Genomic DNA, 27830 nt, shown 5'->3' with positions numbered 1-27830 from the left:
GCGCATGGAAACTCAAATGCAAACCCGGAGGCAGAGGAGGGGCGCGTGGGCGTGGCTACCTCCTCCTGCGGGCAACGTGCCGGGCAACCAATGCAAAGAAAAAAGGCCAGGGCAACATAGAGACATGGATGTTAGACTGACTGTCCCGTTTCTGCATTACGGCTCTGCCCTGCGGCGTTCAGAGGGAATCGGGAGGCGAGCTCCCTTAATAAAAAGCCCACATGCACTCTCTGCTTCCCGATCTTAGACGTTACCTCCCCAAGGGGCACCTAACCCTGCGTATGGCTCTTCAGGCGTCGTTGCTACTGAAGCAGCCGCCCCGCCCAATTTCTACGAGGGCACCAGCCGAAGCACTTCCGCCTCGTTACCTGATTCTTGCCAGGGCAAGGGAGGACACGTGATCTTCGGCTAGTAGATCTATCTCGGGAGTTTAGGGTCTCTCTTAGCGCATTTATTGCCAAGGTCTTGGATCAAACCTGTCATCACGCTCCTGCTTACCATCACATCTGGATCTACATAAGTGGGCTAACGAATCCGTCGTGGGTAGAGGTGAGTGCTACAGACAGACTTTATTTATATTATCTAAAAATGTGTGTTTATCTTGCGTTTCAACCCCTCCACACCAGCATCCGAACTAAAAGACAACGGTATGTACCCTGTCTCCTTCCTCTCTTTGCCGATTGTAGTGTTTCAATGGCTCAATCCTTTAAAATGTTTACACGGAAGTGCCATTGCATTCAGGTAGGGCTCAAAACACCGCGACAGCCCGATGCTTTCATGTAGAATTAGACACAGGGTGCTAAGAAGGCATGTTTTCATTCTTATATTGTGTAGGGGATATTTGTGGATGTGGACATAGGAGAACTTCTGTACACTGGGGAGTTTCCTTCTAATGCCACCTCCTTGGCTTTATTTTGTCTACTCTTGTACAGTATGTATATTATTGCCTAGCTAAGCATAGACCTCACTTCTCGAAGGCTTGTTCTATTTTTCAGGCTGCGTCCCCCCCCTTTCTCCCCTCACTAAACAATCCATTGCCTGCTTTGCTATTACAATCCTTTCGATAGGTATCTGAAGAAGTGTGCAGGTATCTGAAGAAGTGTGCATGCACACGAAAGCTCATACCAAGAACTAACTTAGTTGGTCTTTAAGGTGCTACTGGAAGGAATTTTTTTTATTTTGTTTTGACTATGGCAGACCAACACGGCTACCTATCTGTAACTTTCGATAGGAAGTACAATCTCAGCGCTGTCTCCAAAGCAAACTGAACTGATTTCAATGGGCACGGATTGCATCTTCAATTAAACCCAAGTTCTTACCTTCCATGTGATAATTCTAAGAGTTTTAGCAACTTAGTTACCTAGGAAGTGAATCCCATTGGTTTCAGGTAGGATTACCTTAAAAGTAAATTCACTGATGACCGCAGCCGAAGACAGTTGGCAACAAAGCTCGTGGACAAAGATTCGTATTAATACGGTAGTCCGCAGCCTGATGCAATACATGATTACTTAGAAGCAAACCCCACTACGTTCAGTGGCGCTTACTCTTCAGTAAATTGGCATAGGATTGTAGCCTGAATCGCGCGAAAAATTAGACCCCCTTTTATTTCCTATTATGCCTGCCTAAGGCAGTTGCACTAACAAAAGGGAAGGATGGAACAATAAGGTCCTTCTACTTTCTCTTTCAATTGATAGCTCGTGGTGGCCATTAGCTCGCGTGAGAGAGATCGCAATCTACAACTTTTTAGTCCAGATCAAAGTAGTCTTGCTGTAGTCAACGGGACTACTGTACTTCGGAGCAAGCCGTTTATTATGGACTGCCGCAACCGCGCTAGATATACAGTTGTGCAAAGCCTCTCACCCACCCCCCTATTGCAGTCTCTAACAGTGAGCAACTTTGACATCCATAGTTTGCAACGCAGTGAGTTAATATAAGAAGTGTCCTGGAGCAAACCGATGAGCAGGCCATGGATAACCTTTCCCCGCTGATAGGGTCTTGGCTCCTTATCAGGGGTTGAGAGGAGAGGAAAAAACCTGTGCAGGATAAGTCCCTTAGAATGCACGCGGTTGGCAGATACCAAAGCAGGAAACTGATTAAGCCTGTACACTTTTTGGGAAGTAGATCACCCATTAATCGGCAGGGTTTGCATCCAAGCAAGACTGGAACCTATGTGTCTTGCATTGAGCCCATGGCAACCTGTCTGAGGCAAGGCCATCGGGTGCAGGCTGGCTCAAAATCCCATTGGGCTCCGTGGGCTTTACTCCCCCGTAGTCCCGTCTCTTTCCGGCTGGGAGCAATAAGAGACAGGGGCGAGGCGTGGGGATCCGCTTTCCGCCTTCCTCCTTCGCAGGCTTGAGAGGTATCGATGCGCTCTGGCTTAGGGCGGGGAGGCCGCTCCGCTGCGCGAGCGACTCCCTGGGCTTTCGCGGCGCGGCCATTTCGCGCCTGCTTCCCGGATCCGCGCGGCACCATAGAGACCGGCGGGAGGAGAAGCCGGCGCCGGAAGTGGAGGAGCTGCTCCGCCCGGGATCCTCCTTCTTATATCTCGGTTTCTTTTCCTCCCGCACCCACAAGCAGGAAGTGGTTGCCGTAGCAGCGGCGCAGCAGGAAGAGCTTGGCGGAGAGAAGGTAAACAGAGCAGCCCCGCCCTGGGGAGGAGAGGCCGAGAAAGGCGGCGGGTGGTGGGGGACACACCAACACACACGCAGGAGGGTTGGCGGGGCGCGACTTGGTGCCCTTTTTAATCCTCTGGTGTTTGGCCCGGTTGTGTGTGGGTGAGGCCAGACTGGGAAGAGATTCCCCTCGGCAGGGCCTGCGACGAGTGAAGTAATGTTTATAAGCAAAAGATGACAACGCCCTGCACTACTTTGCCTTTCTCAGTCTGCTAAGTTTTGACAGGGATTTGAGGGAGGTATGTGCAATCCTTCATGCCGTATGTCTACTCAGGAGTAAGTCACATTGAGTTTACTGGGGCCTGCTGCCCAGTAGGGAGGTAAAGGATTGCTGCCCTGGGATAGAAAAGTATTGAGTCAGGGCAAACATGGGGGTGAGGTGGGGATAAGCGATGGGGGAAATCTGCTTGGTCACTATAGTGCTCTGGTGTGAAGCTGGGGCGGATGATGGCCATCCTTGACTCCTCCGAGACACTGAATGGAAAGTGTGTGTGTGGTAAACGGGAGATTTCGGGGAAAACATCTCTGATGATACATATTCCTTCTCCATTAACGATCTACCCTCTTAACCTGGGGGAGGCTCTTTCCTGTTCATGGCTTAAATAGTTCTGTGAAGTGATTGATTTAGGTCAGAGGCTCCAAATTAAGTATCCCAATGGATTCTTTATACTGCATTGTGAAGGGACAGACATCTAACAGCTTAAAAGATCCTTGAGGGGATATGTGCTATCAGGAACACCTCTTCAACCCCAATTTGCTTCCCTTCTCCCATTAGTCCCAGACTGAGGGGAAGCATGCAGTAATCCTCGTTTGTTTAGCCCAGAGGTTTTCAAGCTTTTTGAGTCTATGGCTCCCTTAACCAACTGCATTCTTTCTGTGGCACCCCTGTGGGGGCTTAGGAACCCAGTTATGTCACCCCTTGCCTGCAGAGCTGACAGTGCCTCACCCTTTTCAAACACCCTCCCTTGTGGAGTGTTCCTTCAGCCTCCTCTCCTCTCCCATCTCCTTGGGAGTTCTCTGGGCAGCTGCTAAAGTCATCCCTGGTCTCTGAGCTGCCCACCTTTAATAAAGATAGCCAGGGCAACTGCAATAAACAGCTGTGAAAGCCTTTGGGAGGCAGAGATGTGAGGGCATCAGAGGAGGAAGGGGAGGCAAGAAGGACAGAGGCCAGTGTTGCCCGCAGCACCCCTGACCATCATTCAAAGCACCCCAGGGTGCCACGGCACACTGGTTGAAAACCACTGGTTTAGCCTAATGGTCATCCAGCAGACCGAGGACTTGCAAGATTCTCCGCATAGCTGTCAACTTTTAGATTTGAAAATAAGGGACCAGCAGCCTCGAAAATAAGGGATCAGCAGCCTCACCTGTCCCAGGGACAGTCTACGGGATATGTAACAATCTGGGATAGCAGCGGGAAGCAGTGGGAAATGGCGCTGGAATAAGGGAATTTCCTGCAAAAAAAGGGAAGGTTCACAGCTATGATTCTCCGGCAGGAAACAGAGGTCAGGGTAGTGGCTTAGGCCTTGTTAAGCTATTATTTGGGTGTTTTTATGAATATTGGTTAATAGTTCAGTTAACCAGTCCTGACCTTATAAGCATGACTTCTTGTAAAAAAATCCACTTATGCATTAAGCTGTATTGGTGGACTGAAATACTGTAACCAATTTGAGAAGGACAATAGTTATTTTTAAGAAATGTTTTAATAAAATAGATGTTAGATGCAAAATGGTGTTAGAGTAGAACCTGGGCTGTGATTTTAAACCTTTGTGCTGTTATGGTAGAAAACTACATGCAGAATTGGGGGTGTCTTTTATATTTTTTGCTGGAGCCTCTGGCATGACGGATCAGACAAGGTGCTTTTCAGTTTAAAATCAGTTTGCTTCTTGAGCTGTGCAAGTGCCTACAATATATTCCAGCTGTATGTGTTCTCACTATGCATGTACATAGCCTCACATGCACATTGGATCACAGCCCATGTTTATGCCATTTATAGATGGGTAAAGATTCAGTAATGTTATTTGTAAAGGAAGCCTGCACTGAGGGTTTTGCTCTAAAGAAGCTTGCTAAGAAATATCAGATGAACATCAGCATTTATGTTGTACAGTATAAATTTAGTGGTTGTGCAGCATCTCAGTCAATAGACTCAAGCAGAAGTTTCTTAATGCTCTAAAGTGATAGTCATTAATCAAGAGAGCACAAGCAACTTCTAATTATATAGAAGTGCTTTCTGTAAATATAGTTTGTCTGGGGCAACTATTGTAAGAGGTATCCCATTTTTCAGTTCTTGAAAAACAATGGGGGTGAAATTACAGTAATTAGATTGCTCAAAGTGTTGCTTTAACTATCCTAATCACAATCTACTTGCTTTTAATATTTAATTGTACTATGAGTCCATTCTGCTCAGAAATATTGGTTTGTTCCAAAAGCAGCTGCTCCAGACTTTCTTCTGCTTTAATGTAGGCTAAGCTTGTGAAAGGGTTGGATGCTTTTTTAAATGCATGTAAGCCTCACAGTTGAACAAATCTATTAATGCAGGAGTGAGGTTACAACAAAAACCAAACAGATATCTGCTCTGAACAGTCAAGTTTAACTAGTTCTAGCAAATACTGTATTTCTGACACTAAAGCAAAGGCATCCTATGGACTAGCGTGAACTCACAGATACAAAAGACAAGCTAATAATGGCCCCATTGATAGAAATTCTGAGTAGCAAATCTAGTTGATGCAGTTGTATAAGTGCTCTGTACTTCTTGCCTCTTAAAATATTCTTGAAGCTCTGGTTATTGTTTATTCCAGAACAATGCCTAGCTTATGAAAACTGGAAAAGATAACACAAAAGAGATTTATCCTTCTGCAAAAGTGTATCATGTGATGAATGAATGATTGCTATGTAGTATATCTCTGCTGCACTAGTCATATTAAACTGGGTGCGAAAGGGTTAAGCATTTCCGTGCTGCCACCTTAGCTAATACTGACTTTAAAAAATACAGTAGATGTTTCATATAGTGCAGTCCTTTCTCAGAAGTAAGTGCTCTGGAGATCAGGCAGGCACCAACTACCGTATTTTTCGCCCTATAGGATGCACTTTCCCCCCTCCAAAAATGAAGGGGAAATGTGTGTGCGTCCTATGGGGCGAATGCAGGCTTTCGCTGAAGCCTGGAGAGCGAGAGGGGTCGGTGCGCACCGACCCCTCTCGCTCTCCAGGCTTCAGGAAGCTCTGCGCAACCCTTGGGAGACCGGCTCCGAGGGTTGCACAGAGCTGCCTGCAGTCCCGGGCTCAGCGCAGCTCTGCACGGCCATTGGGAGCGGGGCGCGAAGTCCCGCCCGGCTCCCGGTGGCTGCGCAGAGCTGCCTGCAGTCCCGGGCTCAGCGCAGCTCTGCACGGCCATTGGGAGCGGGGCGCGAAGTCCCGCCCGGCTCCCGGTGGCTGCGCAGAGCTGCCTGCAGTCCCGGGCTCAGCGCAGCTGTGCACGGCCATTGGGAGCGGGGTGCGAAGTCCCGCCCGGTTCCCAATGGATGCGCAGAGCTGCCTGCAGTCCCAGGCTCAGCGCAGCTCTGCGCGGCCATCGGGAGCGGGGCGCGAAGTCCCGTCCGGCTCCCGATGGCTGCGCAGAGCTGCCTCCAGTCCCGGGCTCAGCGCACTTCTCCCCATCGCCAGCCCCACAAGCTCGGGGGACAGCGGGGAGGCAGAGCGTGCCTTCCCGCTGTTCCCCGACCTGGTTCTTTCAGCCCCGCACCTGGGAGGGAAATAAAATTTTTTTTCTTTATTTCCCCCCCCCCAAAAAAAAACTAGGTGCGTCCTATGGGCCGGTGTGTCCTATGGGTCGCAAAATACGGTATTAGATGCTTCCCCCAGCCACTAAAAACATTCCTTTTACCCAACCTCTTTTTGACTGTTAATACTAACTCCTGGCATATCTGGCCACTGTAATTGTAATGGATGTTTTACTGATACAGCTTTTATTGTTACATTTTGTTAAATGTTGCCGTTTTTATTGCCCTGTAACCACTTTATTGTGTTTGGAAATGCAAGACAATATACAAATAATTTTAATACAGTAAATAAATTGTAAGGGAGATTTATTTAATACAGTAAATAAATTGTAAGGGAGTTAGTATTAACAGTCAAAAAGAGGTTGGGTAAAAGGAATGTTTTTAGTGGCTGGGGGAAGCATCTAGTAATGTGGCTAGGATTGTACCCATAAGTCTTTCCTGCAATGAAGAATTATTTCTAAGTAATTAGATACTTTATCATTATTATTTTAGCTGAAGATTGGTATTTATGTTTATAATCTCTAGTTTCTTCCCTTCCCTTCACTATTTCAGGCTTGCTGTAGTTCTAAACCTGCAGGAGACACTCAGAAATGACTCATTGGTTTCATCGAAACCCTTTAAAGGCTACAGCTCCTGTCTCATTCAATTACTATGGGGTAGCCACCACTCCAGCTGCCACAAAGATTTGCAAGTAAGTGGTTCTAAAAACTCAGTGGGGCTTCTCAACATACAACATGCATTTGCAAGTACTGATATAAGAGACAATCCAACACTGCATCTCTCCAAAATATCTGTCTTTGAACTGTGTTTTTGGTGTGTTTCTTAATACAGTGATCTAAGATTATCACGAAGCCGACTCTTGGAGCTTTTTACAGATCTTAGTTGTAATCCAGATATGATGAAAAACGCAACTGATTCCTATTTTTCACTCTTGAAAGGTAAGATATCGGTGCAGCTGGCATAGTTGTTCTGGGTTACTAGTAGTTTCAGTAAATAAATCTCTGTGCTTGGCACTAGAAAGCACAAATTCTCAGCTGTGCCAATAAAAGATAGAAATGGGACACTAGCCCAATGGGCATGATATGTAGATCAGTGGCCCAGAGATTCATATGTCTAGTGGATGTACTTGACATATTTGAAACCGGTAGGAAAATGCTGTACTTCTATAGCTTTCTTAATTCTGCTTTCCCACCTAATAATGAAACCATTTTATTTAATATATTTATTAGACGGTTTATGCAATGAGCCTGTAGAAGATGTACAGTACAATATGAAGCATTAAAACTGGCCCCCAATTAGCCCAGTGGAGTAGATCTTGGGGGGCTATTAAATAGTGAAAGTGCACATATAAACAAATTACGTATATAGGGCTGAGTAGTAGACTCAGGAACAATTGCTGAAGATCAAGATCATCATTTTGAAAATTACTTTGAATTTTAGAGGAGTTTGTTTGTTTTAACAGGCTTTATAGTTTCATTGGATGACTCTTCACAGGACAGCAAGCTGAGATATATTCAGAATTTTAAGTGGACAGACACCTTGCAAGGACAAGTACCAAGGTACTTACTTACTTACATGTAGTATGGTTTTCAGTGCCTCTTGTAACTATTTTTATTACTTCTGTTTATGTCATGCCCTTTTTTTCAATGCCCAGTGGTAAAAATATCATTTAAAACATTGTATAAATGATTAAAAACAATTGCATCCTATCAGCTGATTGGCTTCCACTTAACCTTTGTTCCAAGTGAAAAAACCTGTGAGCCTGGGTTCTCAAGTAGTCCATGTTTTGAGAGGCTGGATTGTACAGTTGTTCTACACTGCTTAGATATTTTCTTTATGAATTAGTGGTATATAAATATTTTTATAAATGAATACTAATGACAAGCCGCACAGTGACTTGCTTCCTCTCTGGCTTAGCAGGAATGAGGGGCACAAAGCACTTGCGTTTTCAGCAGAATGCTGGAGCACACTGCTCATTCACATTAAACCAGGCCACTATGATTAGGCAAGTTGTTGGTGCCTGGAAACAAATATATATTTATATATATTCTCCTATGATTTGGTCTTCCACAATACCTGCACATTTAGGGGATTTGTATGGATAATTGCAGCCCCCCCCCCGAATTGCAGACCCTTCTGTATCATACCTGCCCAGAATGGATGGAGAAACCCAGCCAGATGTGCAGGGTATAAATAATAGATTATTATTATAAATTATTATCATAGAACCCCAGAGAGAAGAAGATTAGTTCATATGAAATTTATCTTTACAGGGCGTGTGAATAATTCTGCTTAAGATAAATGTTCTATTTAAAACATCAACTAGTACATTCTCAGTTGCTCTTTATAGGGAACTGTAAAGGTTCTGACTGCTATTCTGTGCTTTGTTTGGAGGGGTTGATGGAGACTTGGATTTTGCACAAGAGTTATGCTTCAACCATTCTTAATCCAGTTTAAAACAAAGCACAAATTGTTTCTGACTAAACAATTATCCTTTTCAAGTTGTCTGAAATCTATGTGAGGAGCGTACATTTGAATACTCTGGGGTTTGCTCACATGATTTGGGATGGGAGGGTGAGGAAGGAACTAAACATAAGATTGTTTGTTTGCCTTAGAAGTCTCTAAAAGAGAGGTGGAGTACTTAACAGTGTGTTGTAGTTGATGCAAAAAACCATTTGAGTTTATATTTTTCTTTCTTTCTCTTCCCTTGTCCCTTAGTGCCCAACAAGATGCTGTGTTTGAATTAATTTCCATGGGATTTAATGTGGCTTTGTGGTACACAAAATATGCATCGAGGTTGGCAGGGAAAGAAGAGTAAGTATTCTCACTTTAGTAATAGGCTTCTAAACTATCTACCTCTTTTCCTGTGCAGCGTTAGTTGTGCTTAAGGCCATGGAAACATCAATTAAGCCAACAGACGAAATTGTGAAGTAGCATATATAGTGGTTATATAAAGCACATATATGGCTTTGGACCAGCATATCTGAAGGACTGCCTATTGTTATCTGAGCCTGCCCTTCTCTGATATTCTCATCAGAACCCCTGCTCCAGGTTCCCCTTCCTTCAGAGTTTTTGGTACTTCTTGACCTGATATAAGCCTTTCTTTGTTCTTTTCCTCCCATAGACAATGAAAGAGTGCTGTTGTGCCCATGTCCTGTTTGTAGGTTTTCCCTAAACATTTGGCATGTCACTGTGGAAACAGGATGCTGGACTAGTTGGGGCTTTCATCCCATCCAGCAGGGCTCTTAAGTTTTTCAGTGATGGCACTCTGGTTATGGAATGCTCTGTTGGCACTTGCCTTCCTAGCCATAAGGTAGCAAGTGAAGACAGTCTTGTTTTTCATGGGATATATATGTTGCATCTTCTGTTCTTCTGCTTTCCATTTGAGGATTATGTTTTAGGTATGGAAACATAGGCCAGCCTCCAAAGCAGCCATCCCCAAATTCAGCCATCCAGCTGTTTTGGGACTACAACTCCTATCACCCCTGACCACTGGTCCTGTTAGCTAGGGATGATGGGAGTTGTAGTCCCAAAACAGCTGGAGGGCCAAGTTTGGGGGTGCCTGGTCCAAAGGGTATTTGTGGTGAAACATACATACTGGGGCTGCAGTTGTTGGGCTGTGTTGACGATGTTTATAATTGGTGACAGAACACACATTACATACAGATGGTCCCAAGTTCCATCCCTGACATACTTAGTGAAAGAAATCAGTGTGTGAGAAATGGGAAAGGCATCTGCTTCAGTCCCTGTCTGTCTGTCAGTACAGACAATGCTGAGCTAGATGCACAGCACAACTACAGTGGTACCTTGGAATGCGAACGGGATCCGTTCTGGAGCCCCGTTCGCATCCCGAACGGAATGCAAGATGCGATGACACGTCTGCGTGTGCGCGGGTCGCGTTTCGCCGCTTCCGTGCATGTGCGTGACGTCATTTTGAGCGTCTGCACATGCACAAGTGGCGAAACCGGGAAGTAACACACTCCTTTACTTCTGGGTTGTCGCGGAGCGCAACTTGAATGCACTCAACCCGAAGCACATTCAACTCAAGGTATGACTGTATTTTGATCTGGTATAAGACAGCTTTTACCTTCTGTCTTGGCTGTATCAGACATTTAAAGCAAAGGTTATTTACAGTGACCCCTCCTGAAATGGGGTGAGATAATAGAAATTAGAAATAAACCTGGCCAATGAGAATTCTGGAAAATTTCATGAGGTTAAATGGGAGTAAATTCAGATGATGTTTAATATCCTTGGAGAGCTGCAGTACTAATTTGTTGCTCCTCTTTTAGCATAACCGAAGATGAAGCAAAAGATGTCCACAGGAGTATGAAAATAGCAGCTGGGATTTTCAAACACTTAAAGGTACAAACTCATTTTATTTAAATAACAAAAACAAAGCGCGCGCGCGCACACACACACACACACACACACACACACACACACACATTTCCTCTTATGAAGATCCTGTTTTCATTTTTGCTTTGTTTTTGGTCAATATAACCCTTGTTTTGGGGGATGTTCTGATTCCCCTCCTTTTATACAGTAACTTAATTTAGAGAATGAAGAACAACTTCAGATGTTTATGAAAAGTCTGTGGAATACCCACCATGGGATAGTTGCACATCAGGATTTATATGGGGGAATTGCTTGAAGGCATTCCAATATCACCATATTTGTATGCACGGAAAACTAGCTAAAACAGTGGGGAGTGGGGAGGAGATTGTTATTAGGGTTTTGACCTTATTACAGTAAAACAGAACAGTCTCTTACTCCCTCCCACAACCACCCCTGCCCAATTTCCCCCAGCCTGCCCTCATTTCATTGTTCAGGCTCACATGCTCAGAAAAAAGGTTAGGATAAATGCGCGCCACTGCTCTGATTGAATCCCAAATTAAAAACTGTTAAACTGGAGAGGGTTTCATCCCTGCATTGTGCTTCCCACTTCTTCTAGTTGTGTAGATATTGCTCTTGAGTAATGCACTTTCAAAAATGCACTCCAAATCTCTTGGAAACTTGTCTTTTTTTCTTTTTCTTTTTGTAGTTTATAGGGCAAATCTTCCTAATGCAAGGAGATTTTGATGTGAGGGTGCATTCAAGCAAGCGGTCAAGCCCTAGGGAGACTATACCACATGCTGTTTCTTAATTTTGGAATGACTTATTGACTAGTGGGGCCTGGTCTAATAGCAACTGTCTTTTGTTGCTCCACATACCTCTGGAATTCCATGGTAGCCATGAATGCTCCATACACTTCACAAAGTCGGAGAATTCGTTCCTTTGCTTGGAAGTAGAATGGCACAATACTATTACTTATTTGCAAGACTATTTATAAACCCACAATGCATGTGAAAAATACGGCAGTGTGCAATGAATTCATTAAAACATCATAATATTTTAAATGTATTAAGTACAAAACAGTTGACCCAGCACTGGATCAAATGAATTCTATAAAAAGCTGTGTCAAAACAATAATGTTTTCAACAACAGGTAATGAAATATAAAAACTGTAGGTGCCTGTTTGATTTCAATAGAAGCGTGTTCTCAAATAGTGTGCCACAATACTAAAAGTCTAGTTTGCTTAGAAACCGGGTTTAATAAATAAAAATAATAATATGTAGCAATCATGTGCCTGCTCCTTCAGGAATCTTTTCAGGATTCAGCTTCTATTTTTTTTTTTTTGGCCCGCATCCATCCCATCTACTGACTCCAGACACTGATCCAGGACTTGCACAGCCTCCTCTGATTTAGATGTAACAGAGAAGTAGAGCTGAGTGTCATCAGGTCCCTGGTGACATCTTACTCAAAGTCTCCTAATGACGACTACTCAGTGGTTTGTTAAAAGCATTGGGGGGAAAGATGGTACCTTGAGGAACCCCATAGCAGAAGTGCCAGGGGCAGCCAGATAGTATCTGAAAGCCACTCTGTTAATCATACAGAAGATAGGAACAGAAGCACTGAAGTGCAGTGCCACCAATGCCCATCCCAGAGCCACTCCAGGGTTATACCTGTGATCTCATTACTCCTTGGTCATTTCCTTCAGATGTTACCTGTGTTTGGTTATAGCGCTTCAAACATATCTTAAATCACATTTTTTTTCCCCTTTAGGAAAGCCATATCCCTAGACTGATCACTCCTGTAGAAAAGGGAAGAGATTTAGAAGCTCGACTGATAGATTCCTACGTTATCCAGTGCCAAGCTGAAGCACAAGAAGGTACTCCTTAAATTTTTAAGGGCTCTCTCTGGATTTCTTTATATTTTCTCTCCTGGGGAACTCTAGGGTGGAATGTGGTTTGGCATTTTACCTCATACTTGTGGGCTGCCTGTAAGCATTTAGTTGGCTGCTGTGAGGACAGGATGCTAGACTAGATGGGCCTTTGGCCTGATGCAGTGGGGCTGCTTTTATATAGTAATAATGCAAAATCCAGATATTTTAGAGGCATAGGAAGATGCCCCTGGCCAGTATTTGTCCACCTAGCTGAATGTAGTCTACTCTGACTGGTAGCAGCTCCCAGTGATTTAGAGATGTTTCTCATCACCTGCTACCTGATCCCAATAATTGGTCAATCAAACCTGTAACCTCCATGCAAGACTAATGTCCTTCCTCATAATGGATTTGAAAACATTGGATATGAAACTCAGTAGATTATTTATTTAACTGATTTTCTCCCTTTGTATCAAGTTAATGAAGGAATATTTCTAATTCTGATCCTTGGAAATGGAAATACTCAATTGCTGGAATACTTAAAAAACAGGATCCAGAGGGGATCTGGTTAGCTTAAACACTGCTGGAAATATAGGATTACCAAGCATATAGAAGAATAAGTCTTGCTGAAGTAGTCAGCATGGCTTCTGTGAGGGTAAATTCTGTCCTTTGGAGTCTTTTGAGAGTGTCAACAAGCATATAGATAGAGGTGAGCCAGTCAGCGTCATGTACTTAAGACCTTCAAGGGCCTTTGATAAAGTATCTTGCCAAATGCTCCTGAGTAAGCTGAGCAGTAATAGGATAAGAGGAGCAGTAGACAGGTTTACTGCTGACACCCTCATGTTCTGACATTGCTCTTGACATGGTAATTTCAATTTTCTATTCTGGCTTGAACATCTGTGTCCCCATCCTTTTCATTCTGACATATATGCACAACTATACTAGAACATTATTGTGATCTTTGGTATAATGCCCGTGTTATTAGCTTTGGGGCATCTGTCCAGTTCTATTACTCATGATATCACTTTTGCTAATTTAATTAGCTACATTCAGCCATGAGCAATGTCTGTACCTTTTTTCATTGTGAAATCTGACCTTTCCTGTTTCTACCAGCAGCTATGAATAATTCAGTTTAACTTTAAGATAGCAGAGCCTGGTATTTGAGTGATTTCCTTCAATAATTGGGGCAGGGGTCTCGGGGTCTCAAATTATTTACAAAGTGTATGGTTAAACTGGGGGATTTGCTCCTACAAGATGTAGTGATCACTACCAATTTTGGTGGTTTTAAAAAAAGAGGGTAAGGCTCTCAATGGCTAGTAGCTGCAATGGCTGTGTTCTATCTCCTTTGTCAGAGGCAGTGTGTCTCTGTATACCATATGCTGGGAATTGTAAGCGTGGAGAGTCCTGTTGCTTGTGGACTTCCCAGAGGCATCTGGTTGGCCACTGTGAGCACAAGATGCTGGACTAGACTGGCCTTTTAGTCTGTTCCTGCAGGAGGCGTCTGTGTTGTTCATTCAGTGCGGCTCAACTATTAGAAACATGTTAGGTAAAGGTAAAGGTACCCCTGCCCGTACGGGCCAGTCTTGTCAGACTCTAGGGTTGTGCGCTCATCTCGCCTAAGAGGCCGGGGGCCAGCGCTGTCCGCAGACACTTCTGGGTCACGTGGCCAGCGTGATGAAGCTGCTCTGGCGAGCCGGCACCAGCGCAGCGCACGGAAACGCCGTTTACCTTCCCGCTAGAAAGCGGTACCTATTTATCTACTTGCACTTTAGGGGTGCTTTCGAACTGCTAGGTGGGCAGGAGCTGGGACCATTTGACGGGAGCTCACCCCGCTGCAGGGATTCGAACCACCGACCATGCGATCGGCAAGCCCTAGGCGCTGAGGATTTACCCACAGAAACATGTTACCTTTCATTTATTTCTGAACAGGACTTCTGTGACCAATTTTTCACTTATACAGTGGTACCTCGGGTTAAGTACTTAATTCGTTCTGGAGGTCTGTTCTTAACCTGAAACTGTTCTTAACCTGAAGCACCACTTTAGCTAATGGGGCCTCCTGCTGCTGCCGCGCCGCCGGAGCACGATTTCTGTTCTCATCCTAAAGCAAAGTTCTTAACCTGAAGCACTATTTCTGGGTTAGCAGAGTCTGTAACCTGAAGCGTATGTAACCTGAAGTGTATGTAACCCGAGGTACCACTGTACTTTTAATCACCATCAACTACAGGAAATAGCTTCAGCATATCTATTTTTTGTTTCAGTGACTATTGCCCGAGCTATTGAACTGAAACACAATCCTGGTCTAATAGCGGCTCTGGCCTATGAAACAGCTAATTTCTATCAAAGAGCAGGTATGTCAAAAAGCATTGCTGTGTGAATTCTTGATAGCTTCTTAAGCAAGTCCTAAAGTACAGGCTCCTAAGCGTTGAAAGAATACCAAGGAAATATTATGGACAGTAAATGGTTTCCATGGCTCTCAGATTTAGCTAAGAAGGGTCTTGGTTTGGGTTAACCATGATTCCAGAAAGTAGACTGACTTGATAATGTTTACCTTTCCCTCTTTATAGCTAACTGGGGCAAGAAACAAACTTAGGTTGAGAACTTGATTGGCTTGCTGTAGTTTTCTCCAAATAAGTGAGGTGTATCTTGCAAGCATGCATATTAAAAGACGGTTCCCAGAGTAACTAGAGCTTTCATACCAAATTAGTGTCTCGGCAGCCACGGTAAGAGGATGGCTTTGTGAATAGACTGCTATTGTAAATGTAATGCTGTCTTCTCCTTCCAGATCAAATGTTATCCAGTCTGGACCCAGCATATACAACCAAGTGGCGAAAATACCTTCAGCTGAAGTCATGTTTCTATATGGCCTATGTGAGTGCTCTGTCATTGTTTATAAATATTTCAAGAAGATTTCCAAAGGGCCATAAAATACCAGCATAGGATGCAATCAAAGCTTTGTGTTCTATTTAAAGCAGTACTTTTCAGGAAGAGTGTATTTTTGATAGGATGCTCTTAAATTTCCTATAATATATCAGGCCCAGCATCTTGTCCCCACAGCAGTAATCCATTACCTGTACGATTCTGCTGCAATGGACAGTGACAATTGCGTACTGTCTCAAATGAAGATGTGCGTTGTGAACGAGAGCAGAAATGCACTTCGTACATATTCTCCCTTTTTGCTCCCCGGTTGGATTGTTGGTGATGCTTCCCAGGTCATGATTCTGCTGCTTTTATTTTTATTTTTTTAAATATTTATTAAGATTTTACAAAAAAAAAAGAAGAACATAGGTAATAGAAAAATAATACAGACATACAGCAAAAAGAAATACATCTAAAAAGAAAAAGAAAGAAAAAACAATAGAAACGTTAAAAAGAAAAAAATTTCCAATTTTTCAGTTCATAATTCTATAACCCTCTTTCTTGACTTCCTCACATCTCCCTTTTTTGTGTTCCCCTTTACACAATCAAGTTCAGCAAATCCTTGCCCTCTTTCAAACCTTATTTATAATTATATGTTTAAGCCTATTATGTCTCCAGTTTTTCTTCTCTTTTCACATCAATTTTTGCCTATTCTTTATAACTTAATCCCTTGTACCACTTTATATACGTCTGACATAATATTACTCTGGTCTTTCCCCCTTTCCCTTTTAATCATCTTTGCATACTCCTTTTAACCATGTCACTTATGCCAAATTATCTTTATATCCAACATCATTTTAACATTCAAACAATTTACAATGCTTCTGTAAGTAGTCTTTGAACTTCTTCCAGTCCTCTTCCACCAACTCTTCTCCCAGGTCTCGGATTCTGCCAGTCATTTCTGCCATCTCCATGTAGTCTATTACTTGCATCTGCCATTCTTCCAGGGTGGGCAAATCTTGTGTCTTCCAGTACTTTGCGATGAGTATTCTTGCTGCTGTTGTTGCATACATAAAAAACGTTCTGTCTTTCTTTGGCACCAGTTGGCTGACAATGCCCAGAAGGAAGGCCTCTGGTTTCTTAAGGAAGGTATATTTAAATACCTTTTTCAGTTCATTATAGATCATTTCCCAGAAAGCCTTAACCTTTGGGCACGTCCACCAAAGGTGAAAGAATGTTCCCTCAGTTTCTTTACATTTCCAACATTTATTATAAGGCAAATGATAAATTTTTGCAAGCTTGACCGGGGTCATGTACCACCTATAAATCATTTTCATAATAATCTCTCTTAGGGCATTACATGCCGTAAATTTCATACCGGTGGTCCACAACTTTTCCCAGTCAGCAAACATAATGTTATGACCAATGTCTTGTGCCCATTTAATCATAGCTGATTTAACCGTTTCATCCTGTGTGTTCCATTTTAACAGCAAGTTATACATTCTTGACAGTATCTTAGTTTTCGGTTCTAACAGTTCTGTTTCCAATTTTGATTTTTCCACCTGGAAGCCTATTTTTTTGTCCAATTTATAGGCCTCTCTAATTTGATAATAGTGAAACCAATCTCGCACTTTATCTTTTAATTTCTCAAAACTCTGCAATTTCAATATATCTCCTTCTTGTTCTAATATCTCCCAATATTTCGGCCACTTGGCCTCCATATTGAGTCTTTTCAGAGCCTTAGCTTCCAAAGGTGACAGCCACCTTGGGGTCTTGCTTTCCAATAAATCTTTGTATCTTATCCAGACATTGAACGCCGCTTTCCTGACAATATGATTTTTGAATGCTCTGTGGGCTTTAACCTTGTCGTACCATAGATATGCATGCCACCCAAAAGCATTATTAAAACCTTCTAAATCCAAAATGTCAGTGTTCTCAAGAAGCAGCCAATCTTTCAACCAGCAGAATGCTGCTGATTCATAATAAAGCTTAATAATGTCTGGCAGGGCAAACCCGCCTCTTTCCTTTACATCAGTTAATATTTTAAATTTTATTCTGGGCTTTTTGCCCTGCCAGACAAATTTAGAAATATCTCTCTGCCACTTCTTGAAACAATCCATCTTGTCTACAATCTGCAAAGTTTGAAACAAAAATAACATTTTTGGCAATACATTCATCTTTATAGCTGCAATTCGACCCAACAAGGAAAGCTTCAGTTTTGACCAAATTTCTAAATCTTTTTAAACTTCTGACCAACATTTCTCATAGTTATCTTTGAATAAGTTCAAATTTTTTGCAGTCATATTAATCCCTAGGTATTTCACTTTCTTAACCACGATTAAACCTGTCTCATTCTGAAACCCTTCTTTTTCCATTGGTGTTAAGTTTTTCTCTAAAACCTTAGTTTTTAGCTTGTTTAATTTAAATCCTGCCACATGACCAAATTCTTGAATCAATTCTAAAACCCTTTTCGTGCTAGATTCTGGCTCCTGTAATGTCAAAACCAGGTCATCTGCGAAGGCCTTGATTCTGCTGCTTTTCTGCCTCAACCCTTGAAGCAAGTGGCATTTTAATGTTGCTCCACAGCATGTCGTAATTCAGGGTTCAGCAAACTTTTTCAGCAGGGGCTGGTCCACTGTCTCTCAGACCTTGTGGGGGGCTGGACTATATTTTGAAAAAAAATAATGAATGAATTCCTATGCCCCACAAATAACCCAGAGATGCATTTTAATTAAAAGGGCACATTCTACTCATGTAAAAACACGCTGATTCCCGGACCATCCGCGGGCCGGATTTAGAAGGCGATTGGGCTGGATCCAGCCCCCAGGCCTTAGCTTGCCTAACCATGTTTAACAAATGTATTCTTTCACCAGGCCTACTGCTACCATGGTCAAACACTCCTGGCTGGTGACAAATGTGGAGAAGCTATTAGGTCTTTGCAGGAATCAGAAAAATGTATGTATGATGGTTTTAAAAAATTCTTTTAAACTTGTTCATAAATAATCTGGAGTTAAGGGTGAACAATAATGAGGTGGCCAGGCTTTCACAGATGATGCCAAATTATTCAGGTGGTAAAAACAAATCTTGGGAAGAGTGCCAAAAAGTTTTCTCCAAGCTGGGTGAATGGACATTAAAATGGTAAAATGCATTGTTAGCATTTAGCTCCATGAAAGTGTCAGCACAGGGTTTGGCAGCTGTGAGAAATGCAGATTCCCTGTTGGGGATCATTAGGAATGGGATAAAAAACAAAGCCGCTAACATAATAATACCTTCATACAAATGTTTGGTGTGACTACACTTGGAATATTGTTTCCCATTCTGATCACTCACCTCTAAAAGATGCGTTAGAGGTGGGAAAGGTCCCAAAGAGGACAACCAAAAAGATCAGGCAGCAGGAGCAATGATTACAATGTTTGGAGCTGCTGGTTCAAGAATGTGTCTTAACATGAGGGGACATAATAGAGATTATAAAGTTATGCATGGTGAAGAGAAAGCAGATAGAGAGATGATGTTCTCCTTCTGTTGTAATATAAAGTTGGGAGCCATTTGAAGATCTCAGGACTGACTAAAGAAATTACTATTTTATACAACACAGTTAAACTATGGAATTTGTTTCTACAACATGTGATGGTCACCACTTCTGATGACTTTAAAATAAGCTTAGACAAATTGGAAATGGAGGAAATGGCTACTGGTGACAATAGTAGGAGGGAGCTATTGTCCTCCTGGCATCTGGTTGGCTACTGAGAAATGGAATGTTATACAAGGTGTAGCCTTGGGTCAGATCAAGCAGGTCTGCTCTTACATTCTTTTGTACCTTGTTCCTCCCTTCTGGAAAATATGGGAATTTACCTTCTATTTACCACACATCAAAACATCCAAAGTCTTGCTCATAAATGCAGAGAATCAGAGTGTCACCTAAATCTCCCCCAGAACATTCTTAATAGGTCCGGGACTTGCTATGTAAATATTCCTGTGCCAAACTGATAGGTGCGGAGAAATCATTAGTCTAGGAAAGACTGCACTGTACCTGAGCAAAATTGTAACATAAGTGTTTGCTGAAAGTATTTTCCACAAAGATATGATAGTCAGATTTGGTATCTGCTAATCGTTTATATGAGATTCTGCTTTAAAAAAGCCTAGAACGATTTACATAGGGGGAAATGCAATGGTTGTTGTTTGTTCTTTGCCAATGTAGAACAATCAGCAAAAGTAAAAAAGCAACCATCTCACTTTGTGACTGTTCAGCTTGTTGTCATTTTTCCAAGTACATGTCATTGTTCTATAAAGTGTAAAGTGTAAATCATGTCCATGATTGTGTTCTCAGTATTTCAAATCTCCTTTCAGGTGAAAACAGTAGATTGTCCAGCTTTTACAAAGAGGAATAATTAAAGAGCATGGTCTCACTTGTTGTTTTCTTGTTCAGTTTTTGCCAAGGCTGAAGCTTTGTGCAAAGAATATGGTGAAACCAAAGGTCCTGGAACAACAGCTAAGCCTTCCGGCCACCTCTTCTTTCGGAAACTGGGAACTCTGGTGAAAAATACCTTAGAAAAATGCCAGCGAGAGAATGGATTCATGTAAGTTTGTTACGTCTCTTCCGTGCTTTCAACAAATACTTGCACGGTTTTTAAGTGATCTTGCTTGTTGTTTTTTGAATTACAGTAACAGCCAAATAAGCCACAAACATATTAACTAAGAAGTCGATCTTGCTGAGTTCTGTGGGAAATAATTAGTACTAATGGGTGCACATGAACGTGAGAAGATCGGCAGCCATTTTGTATGACTGAGAGTAATGATGTTAAAGGCCACTAGCAGATGATATTCTTTCATACTTCATTCTCTAGTTAAAGATGGAATTGGCAGGGCATGTCCTTTATCCATTTCCCAGTTATAACAAAACTTCAGCAATAAAATAAGCAGCCTGAAGTGCTTGTGAAATCTTCATTCCAGGATTCTTTTTGGGTTGTGTTCTTGTGTTGAAGACCTTAAATACAGGCCAGTGAAAAACGATCTGGCCAGTGGGCGAGAGCATTATCTCCCCTGCTCCTCACAGGCCACAGAGCAGCCTACCTGTCAATCACTTGATGTCACAGTGGTGCCAGTTGACCTTTTTGACACATAGGAGTATTCAGAAGCCCCTTTTCAAAGTACAGTGGTACCTCGGGTTACAAACACTTCAGGTTACAAACTCTACTAACCTGGAAGTAGTACCTCAGGTTGAGAACTTTGCCCCAGGATGAGAACAGAAATCGCACACCGGTGGCAGTGGGAGGCCCCATTAGCTAAAGCGCGCCTCAGGTTAAGAATGGTTTGGGGTTAAGAACGGACCTCCGGAACAAATTAATTTTGTTACCCGAGGTACCACTGTACTGCCTTGCCCAGTGCTTTGAAAGGGACTTGTGAAGGCCTGACATCCAGCTGATGATTGGATCTTCAAGAGCCCCTTTCAGAGTGCTGCCTCACTCGGTGCTTTGCACATAGCTGATTGGCAGTGCCTGCAAACCTTTCAGCTGAGCCAGATTTATATGTGCCCCACACCTGACATTTATGGTGTCAGGTGTAGGTCAGTAGGCATAGCTTGGCAGAAATGGCTCGGTGGGCCAAAGGATGCTGCACAGGCCTAATTATTTCCATGGGCCAGAGGTTCCCCACCCCTGATATAGGAATGAATGTGCAGACTGTGATGTGTGTTTGTTTAAATTGTGCCCACTGCCTTGTGGCACGAATCCTGAGTCCTGAACGAGAAGAACAAGGAGGTTGCTAAAATCCAACGTGGTGTTTTTTTTTTTCAGTTACTTCCAGAAGATTCCCCCAGAGGCTCCTCAGCTGGAGCTGAAGGCAAACTATGGTCTGGTTGAGCCAATTGCTTTTGAGTTCCCTGCTTTGCATGCACACTGGACTTCAGAAGCCCTTTCTGCGTTTGATCTCACCAAAAGGCCAAAGGAGGACAGTGTAAGCAATTCTTGCTGCTTTTTCCAACTTGAGTTACCTTTTGCATCAGCATCACCTTGCTTTCTTGCTTTGTGGAGGAAGAATGGTGTTGATAGAGACTAGTGCTGTGAAAGCGTTGGATTTTGGTGTCTTAGATATCTTTGCCTTGTTCCAAGGGCTCCCTGCATGAAATGTTACTCCCTTGAAAAGCTTTCAAAATACAAGTGAAACTCAGAAAATTAGAATATCGTGGAAAAGTTCATTTATTTCAGTAATTCAACTTAAAAGGTGAAACTAATATATGAGATACTCATGACATGCAAAGCGAGATATGTCAAGCCTTTATTTGTTATAATTGTGACGATCATGGCGTACAGCTGATGAAAACCCCAAATTAACAATCTCAGAAAATTAGAATATTAAATGAAATCAGCAAAACAAGGATTGCAAATAGAGCAACATTGGACCTCTGAGATGTAGAAACATGCATATGTACTCAGTACTTGGTTTATAACAAATTATAATAATTATAATAAAGGCTTGACATATCTCGCTTTGCATGTCATGAGTCTATCTCATATATTAGTTTTACCTTTTAAGTTGAATTACTGAAATAAATGAACTTTTCCACGATATTCCAATTTTCCGAGTTTCACCTGTATGCCTTGGTTGAGACCACTATCGAATAATATGCAGCTGCAGTTTTATAGTACCTGAAGAACTGGCCTAAATTTAGAGTGCCTTCTGCATTCTTGTGTACCAAATTCAAAAACCAAAAACCTGAGTAATCTAGCCCTGTTTTGGCATTTGTGTTGCTCATGTGAAAAGAGCAGCGGAAAAGTTGGGGCTCTATCAAGTCCTGTTGTCTGTTTACAACCCCACACAAGTTGGAGAATGAAGATCCACAAGAAGTGGAGGCTCCCCACTTCAAACCTTTACCCTCAAACTTATAGACTGAAGCTGACTCACTGGAGGCAACAGGCGTTGATAGTACACCCTGTGGCTGTTTTCATGTGGTGAATATAAATGCACAAATGGGGCTTATTTGTCTCTTGATTCTGAAAGCCACATTGCTTAAATCTGTATTTAAAAGAAAAACAAAAAACATTTGCTCTCCAGTAACACTATTTTCTCTCTTTTATTTGTAGGCTAAACCAAAACCAGAGGAGGAAGTGAAACCTGTGAAAGAACCAGATATAAAACCTCAAAAAGACACTGGGTGCCAGATCTCTTAAATGCTTTGAAATAGCCCTTGTGAGCTGCATTTTGTGAACTCTGGGTTTTTTATCATTTACCTTGTTTTCTGGACTTTCTCATCCTACAAAGGAATTCACTGCTTTTCGAGTTTTTATAGATACTTTTCTTTTAAGCTCTCTTTCAGAAGAATTAAGTGATTAAAATTGGAATTGTGATAAATGTACCCTTCTCAGCATAGAAAGTGAGTGTTTAGATGAATTTGCACTGGAATGTGGAATAAATGATAGTGAATACAAGAGATGAAACAGAAGCAGGTGAGTCTTGGGAGAGGCAGTATTTTGCGAAGGAGGAAGACTGAACAGGAGGAAATTTTGTAGAAGCTTTAAGGTGGCATGTAAGAGAGCTGACTGAAAATACGAAAGTCAAGGAACATTTTTAAAAGGTAGGACAAATTCATAGTACTGAATTTTAAGAGCAAGGATGTTAAGATGAGGCAATGGAGACTTCTAGGGGAATCAAAGTAATAATCTATTTAAAGAAATGGTATGGAAATATAGTGCCTGACCTTGCTAAGGGAATAGAACGTTTTAGCTCATATAATTTTTACCCTAGCAGGAATACAACTGATGCCATGTTGACACTTCAAATACAGCAAGTGAAATACACGTAAAATATGCTTTTGGAAGGTACTTGACCTTGAAGTCCTTTGACAGAAACAAAATGTCTTATTTTGGTCATGCTTGGGGAAGAGAGGTTATAGGAACATATGTTAAGCAAGATTTAGCCTTTGCACCAAAAGGGCTAAAACAGAAGCAAAACTTTTACAGAAGGACTATGCAACTCTTAATTGAACGCAGAGCTGCCATGGATAAATATCAAGCTGCTCTGTTGTGTTAAAAAAAAATCTACCCACTCCGGAGTCCAGTAAATAACACATTATGGGGAAGGCCTGAAGATAATGGCAGATCTGTGTAGTAAATATGAAGAGGATTCATGTTAAGTATTCAATGTTTGTGCCAACTGCTGTTATCAGAAATGGGGTAAAATCAGTTTAAAAGGTTATTGTAAGTGTAGAGAAAGGTTGAAGGAGAAACAAAATTGTGGAGTTATGGGAGTTGCAACAAGATAAGACTAATAGAATGGAAAAGCAGAATCAAAACATGTCATGGAGGATGGGGATGGTGTTTGTGGAATAGAGTGGCTGTACTGATTCCGTTCAGAAACCTGGGCTGCGTCTAGACACATCAAAAAAGTGTTTCCGTTAAATGAGTTGTAAATTTAAACAGGGAAAAACAGGTAGAGAAAAACGAGACTCCACATCCCCATCTGGTGGCACAATGTTATATCGCATATACAACACATATAAATCACCTTTTTGTTACCAATCTAACTGAGTCCCTGGTTGTGGATAACCAGCAGATTTCAAAGATCTAGAATGGTGACCTGGAAAACAAAGAAATGTTGACTCTTGAGAGCCAAGGCAAAAGAATGTTGCTGTATCTCTGTGTGAGCTACTTGGATTATGCTATGGGAAACTAGTAGAATCTGGTTTACAGAACATGGCTTTGAAAGAAAAATGTCCTGTGAAAACAACTACCGCTAACACATGATTGGAAAAATTGCTGCTCCAGCCTGCAATTGAATTTGTATATATTTGTATAAACAGCGTCCTCAGTAGATTACTCTGGCTCACTACCTGTATTTGGAGAAAGTAAGGTTATTTAATGCAGTGTGGTATCAGCTTGGCTGGACTCACCAAAGCCTAAAATCACCTTTAAGATGTGACATGCTACTGTGCTCCCGCCCTCCTTGTGGGCTTCCCATATTCACTTGGTAAGGATGGAACACTAGACTGAATGGACTTTTTTCTGGATCCAGCAGGGCTCTGTTTATTATTTGTGCCAGCCGTGCCAGTACAGGTCTGGACCCTTCTCTTCCATCAAAATTTACAATCATCCAGTGGTTTAGGATGTCTTCTTGCTGTTTTACACCACACTGGATGAAAGAATAGGGTTCTGATGTATGGAAACATATATGAATATGCACTGAGAAGCTCATGGCACATGTAAAAGACCGGGAGCATGTCCAGCCAGGGATTAGTAGGGATCAGATAAGCCTCAACGGTTTAACAAATCTTTGGAATGTATTGTGCTAAGGAACTGTAGATTATGTTCTTATTAGGGGTTCTGGTCAGTAACCTTTAATTAACCAGTTTGTAAAATGTAGTTAATGAACAGTTAGGAGCTGGCAAACAACCTACCCCCAGGCTTAGCATAGAAAATAAGTTTCATAGCTCAGTCCTGGTTGTATGTATTCAGAGGTAAACAGTTATTTCAGTGGAGCTTAACTCACATATAAGTGCTGCCTTTGCGTGCTTTCACTTACCATCCATACTTCCCATGCTCTTATTTATTCCATAACCTTCTTTTGCTCTCTCTTGCATCCAGTGGGTCCTCCCTGCCCCCCGAACCACATGCCTGCAGGTTCAGCCACCTGTAGTTCTCAACCAGCAGTGTAAGAAGTTTTGGCCGCATGTTCTTATTCTTGTTCAGCCCCTTATCTTTGGTTGCTCTGAAGCTGCCACTAACTACAGCATCTTCCTGAAGCTATTGGAGGAATAGGTGTGACATGACGGGTTAAAAGTCTTAAGTATACAAGCCAGTTTTAAATTAAATAGAAATGTGTGGTTCCAGTGGGCTTATCGGCACTGTCCTCTCTTTTGCTCTTTCCAGGCACAGCCCACGCTTTAAGGCTTTGTGTCCGAGCATCCTTTCTTGTGCCTCCAGGGTTTTCCCCTGTGAAAATCTGTTCTTTAAAGCTCAGTTGGAGCAAACAGCAATCTACAGAAAATCTGAACTGATGTTTTGGTGGGGCAAAAAGCTCCCAACAACCAATGCTTAGCCATGGGGCTTTTAAGTGTATTCCTGTGCCTGGAAAGAGCAGGACAGACGGTAAGGTTGGCTAAGCCCTCTGACTTGTTGGTGTGTTTCTGATGGTGAAAAGGCACTGCTTCAAATCTGTGGAAATGTTAGCTGGCGCTGCAAGATGCTTTGAAGAATATACTGGTCACTAATGAGGCAGCATGTTAGTGAGCGTATTTGCAGATTTGGGATTCCAAAATTATCCTTGGCAGTAAAAAAACATTCCATTTATTTTTAGAACAGCTGTGTTTATGTATTTAAGGTTTCCTAGTGTACATGTTTGCACACTCGCATACAAAAACACATACTGAAAGTTCCTGATTGCTTTTTTGGAGTTGGGGAAACTTTACTCTTTACGTCTTGCCATTACTGGAATGCTGGTTGAGATCTGTATCAAGAGGGAATTAACAGATCTTCCTGGTCCCTTTCCCAAGCTTGGGTGGCCTTTGACTGCATATCAAGAATGTGGTATGAATGGAAATGAATCAACATGCACTTGGATTTCTGTTTGCCTTTTACCATTATTTTGACTTAGATGTCATGTAGTATATATAATTATGTATATAATTAATGAAAACAGGGCATGATCTTTTTACACTCCAATGTATAGATTTCTCTTTTGTAATTGTGACATTTTTCTCATGAAGGATAAGCTATTCAGCATCAGTATGCATTCCCTACATTTAATACTTCTGATTTGCCTCTTTGGTTTGTTCCCTGCTTGACATAACATTCTTAAGAGAAGCTGGTTGGGACTTTATGGACAAATGAATTGCTTAACATGCAAGCTGAACATTTTCATATTATTTTCTGAATGTTGGGCTGCTTTTCCTTATGCACTCATAATTAAAATGTATCTGATGGAAAATGTAGCAATTGATTTTAAAACACTGCTCTGTAAAGCACCATGTATGTTGATGGAGCTGTAGGAATAATAAAATGCCTAGCATGTTCACAGCTTGTAGGCTGTGAGTGTTAATTCTTCAGCAGATCCCTGATGTCGCAGTGGGACCACATAACCCCCTCTGAATACCTTTTGGCTTAGCTGCTCTGATGTTGCTGGTGCACTGGAAAGGCTCGCCAGCCTCAATGAAATTTTGGTGGGAGCTGCTGCCTGGTATGACAACAGAGACCCACTAAAGCCAAAGGAGTGTCTCCACCCCATCATTCAGGTCCTGCTCCAAGTGCCTTCTGGCAGTTCCCTCACTGTGAGAAGCAAAGTTACAGGGAACCAGGCAGAGGGTCTTCTCAGTAGTGGCACCCACCCTGCAGATGACAAACAGAACAACTATACAACCTTCTGAAGGGAGCCCTGTAGGGAGAAGCTTTTAATGTTTGATATTTTGTTTTGTCCCTTTATATTTTCTTGGAAGCCACCAGAGTGATTGGGGCAACCCAGTAAGATGGGCGGGGTATAAGTAATAAATTATTATTATGGCAGGAAATACAGCCTGGATAATTGCTTTTACTTACTGTTCTTACATTTCCATCCCACCTTTCCTCCAAGGAGTCCAAGGTGACCCAGTGGGTGAGTGGGAATTGTACCCCGATCTTCCATGTCCTAGACCAACATTATCCACTATGCTATGTAACTTCTTTCCCTGTACCAGATTTGAATGTGACACTATTTTATTGTAAACCACTTTTAGATATGCTCCGGGCGTTAAAGTGGACTATACAAATTATATATAGTTTTACATGAACTGAGAGTAATGCAAGGTTTAAAGAGACTTTACAGAACTTGGGATACTAGTGTTAAAACCATTTTTATTAAACCAGATATATAAATTTGTCGGCATGATACGGCCTTTAATAAAAAAGAACTGCATAAGCTGCAGTTTCAACAAACAATATGCTATGATAAACAGTATGCCTGAAATCTCCTCTGACTGTTTTCTGTTTTATTTTAGCTCACAGGAAATAGCTAGCTTTGTTAGAGACATGCCACCCTAAAAGCTTAATTTCCCCTTTGGATATCTCAGACAAATCAGTAGGATTATTGGTTTTCAATGAAGAAACACTAAAGCAGCATGTGTTACACCCAAGTTTTCATTGAGCGTGCAGTGCTCGAGCTCAAAAGATTAGTATGTATCATAGCTAAGCATCTTTGTCTAAGCATGTGAGAACCTGTACTGAGGTCAAAGGTACTTGATTCCGTTAATTCAAAAAAATCTGCTTGTGTCCCGATAAGTCCTGTGATACAGCCTTACACACAGCTGGTTATTAATGTATTGTTGCAAAGACAACTCTGCACTTAAGAATTGTGATGCTGCTTATAATT

The 27830-nt window shown here is 42.1% G+C and overlaps 1 protein-coding gene across 4 annotated transcripts; it reads left to right on the top strand.

Moving 5' to 3' along the window:
* Positions 1 to 109: 109 nt before the first annotated feature.
* BROX (BRO1 domain and CAAX motif containing) lies at positions 110 to 26509 on the top strand. 4 transcript variants are annotated; one of them, XM_081856021.1, is made up of 13 exons: positions 110 to 549; positions 6998 to 7136; positions 7277 to 7383; positions 7908 to 8004; positions 9164 to 9259; positions 10735 to 10807; positions 12548 to 12653; positions 14903 to 14992; positions 15427 to 15512; positions 18374 to 18455; positions 19927 to 20077; positions 21293 to 21452; positions 22580 to 26509. In XM_081856021.1, the coding sequence occupies exons 2-13, from the start codon at positions 7036 to 7038 to the stop codon at positions 22664 to 22666; spliced, it is 1236 nt and encodes a 411-aa protein (XP_081712147.1). In that variant the 5' UTR covers positions 110 to 549; positions 6998 to 7035; the 3' UTR covers positions 22667 to 26509. The 4 variants fall into 4 exon arrangements, with proteins under 4 accessions (XP_081712147.1, XP_081712146.1, XP_081712148.1 ...); XM_081856020.1 differs by lacking the exon at positions 110 to 549 and adding an exon at positions 2474 to 2628; XM_081856022.1 differs by lacking the exon at positions 110 to 549 and adding an exon at positions 2677 to 2911.
* The last annotated feature ends 1321 nt before the right edge of the window (positions 26510 to 27830 follow it).

The sequence above is a fragment of the Podarcis erhardii genome, assembly GCF_964252035.2.
Source record: "Podarcis erhardii genome assembly, chromosome: 3".
Lineage (NCBI taxonomy): Eukaryota > Metazoa > Chordata > Lepidosauria > Squamata > Lacertidae > Podarcis > Podarcis erhardii.
This window is presented reverse-complemented; position numbering and strand designations above follow the sequence as displayed.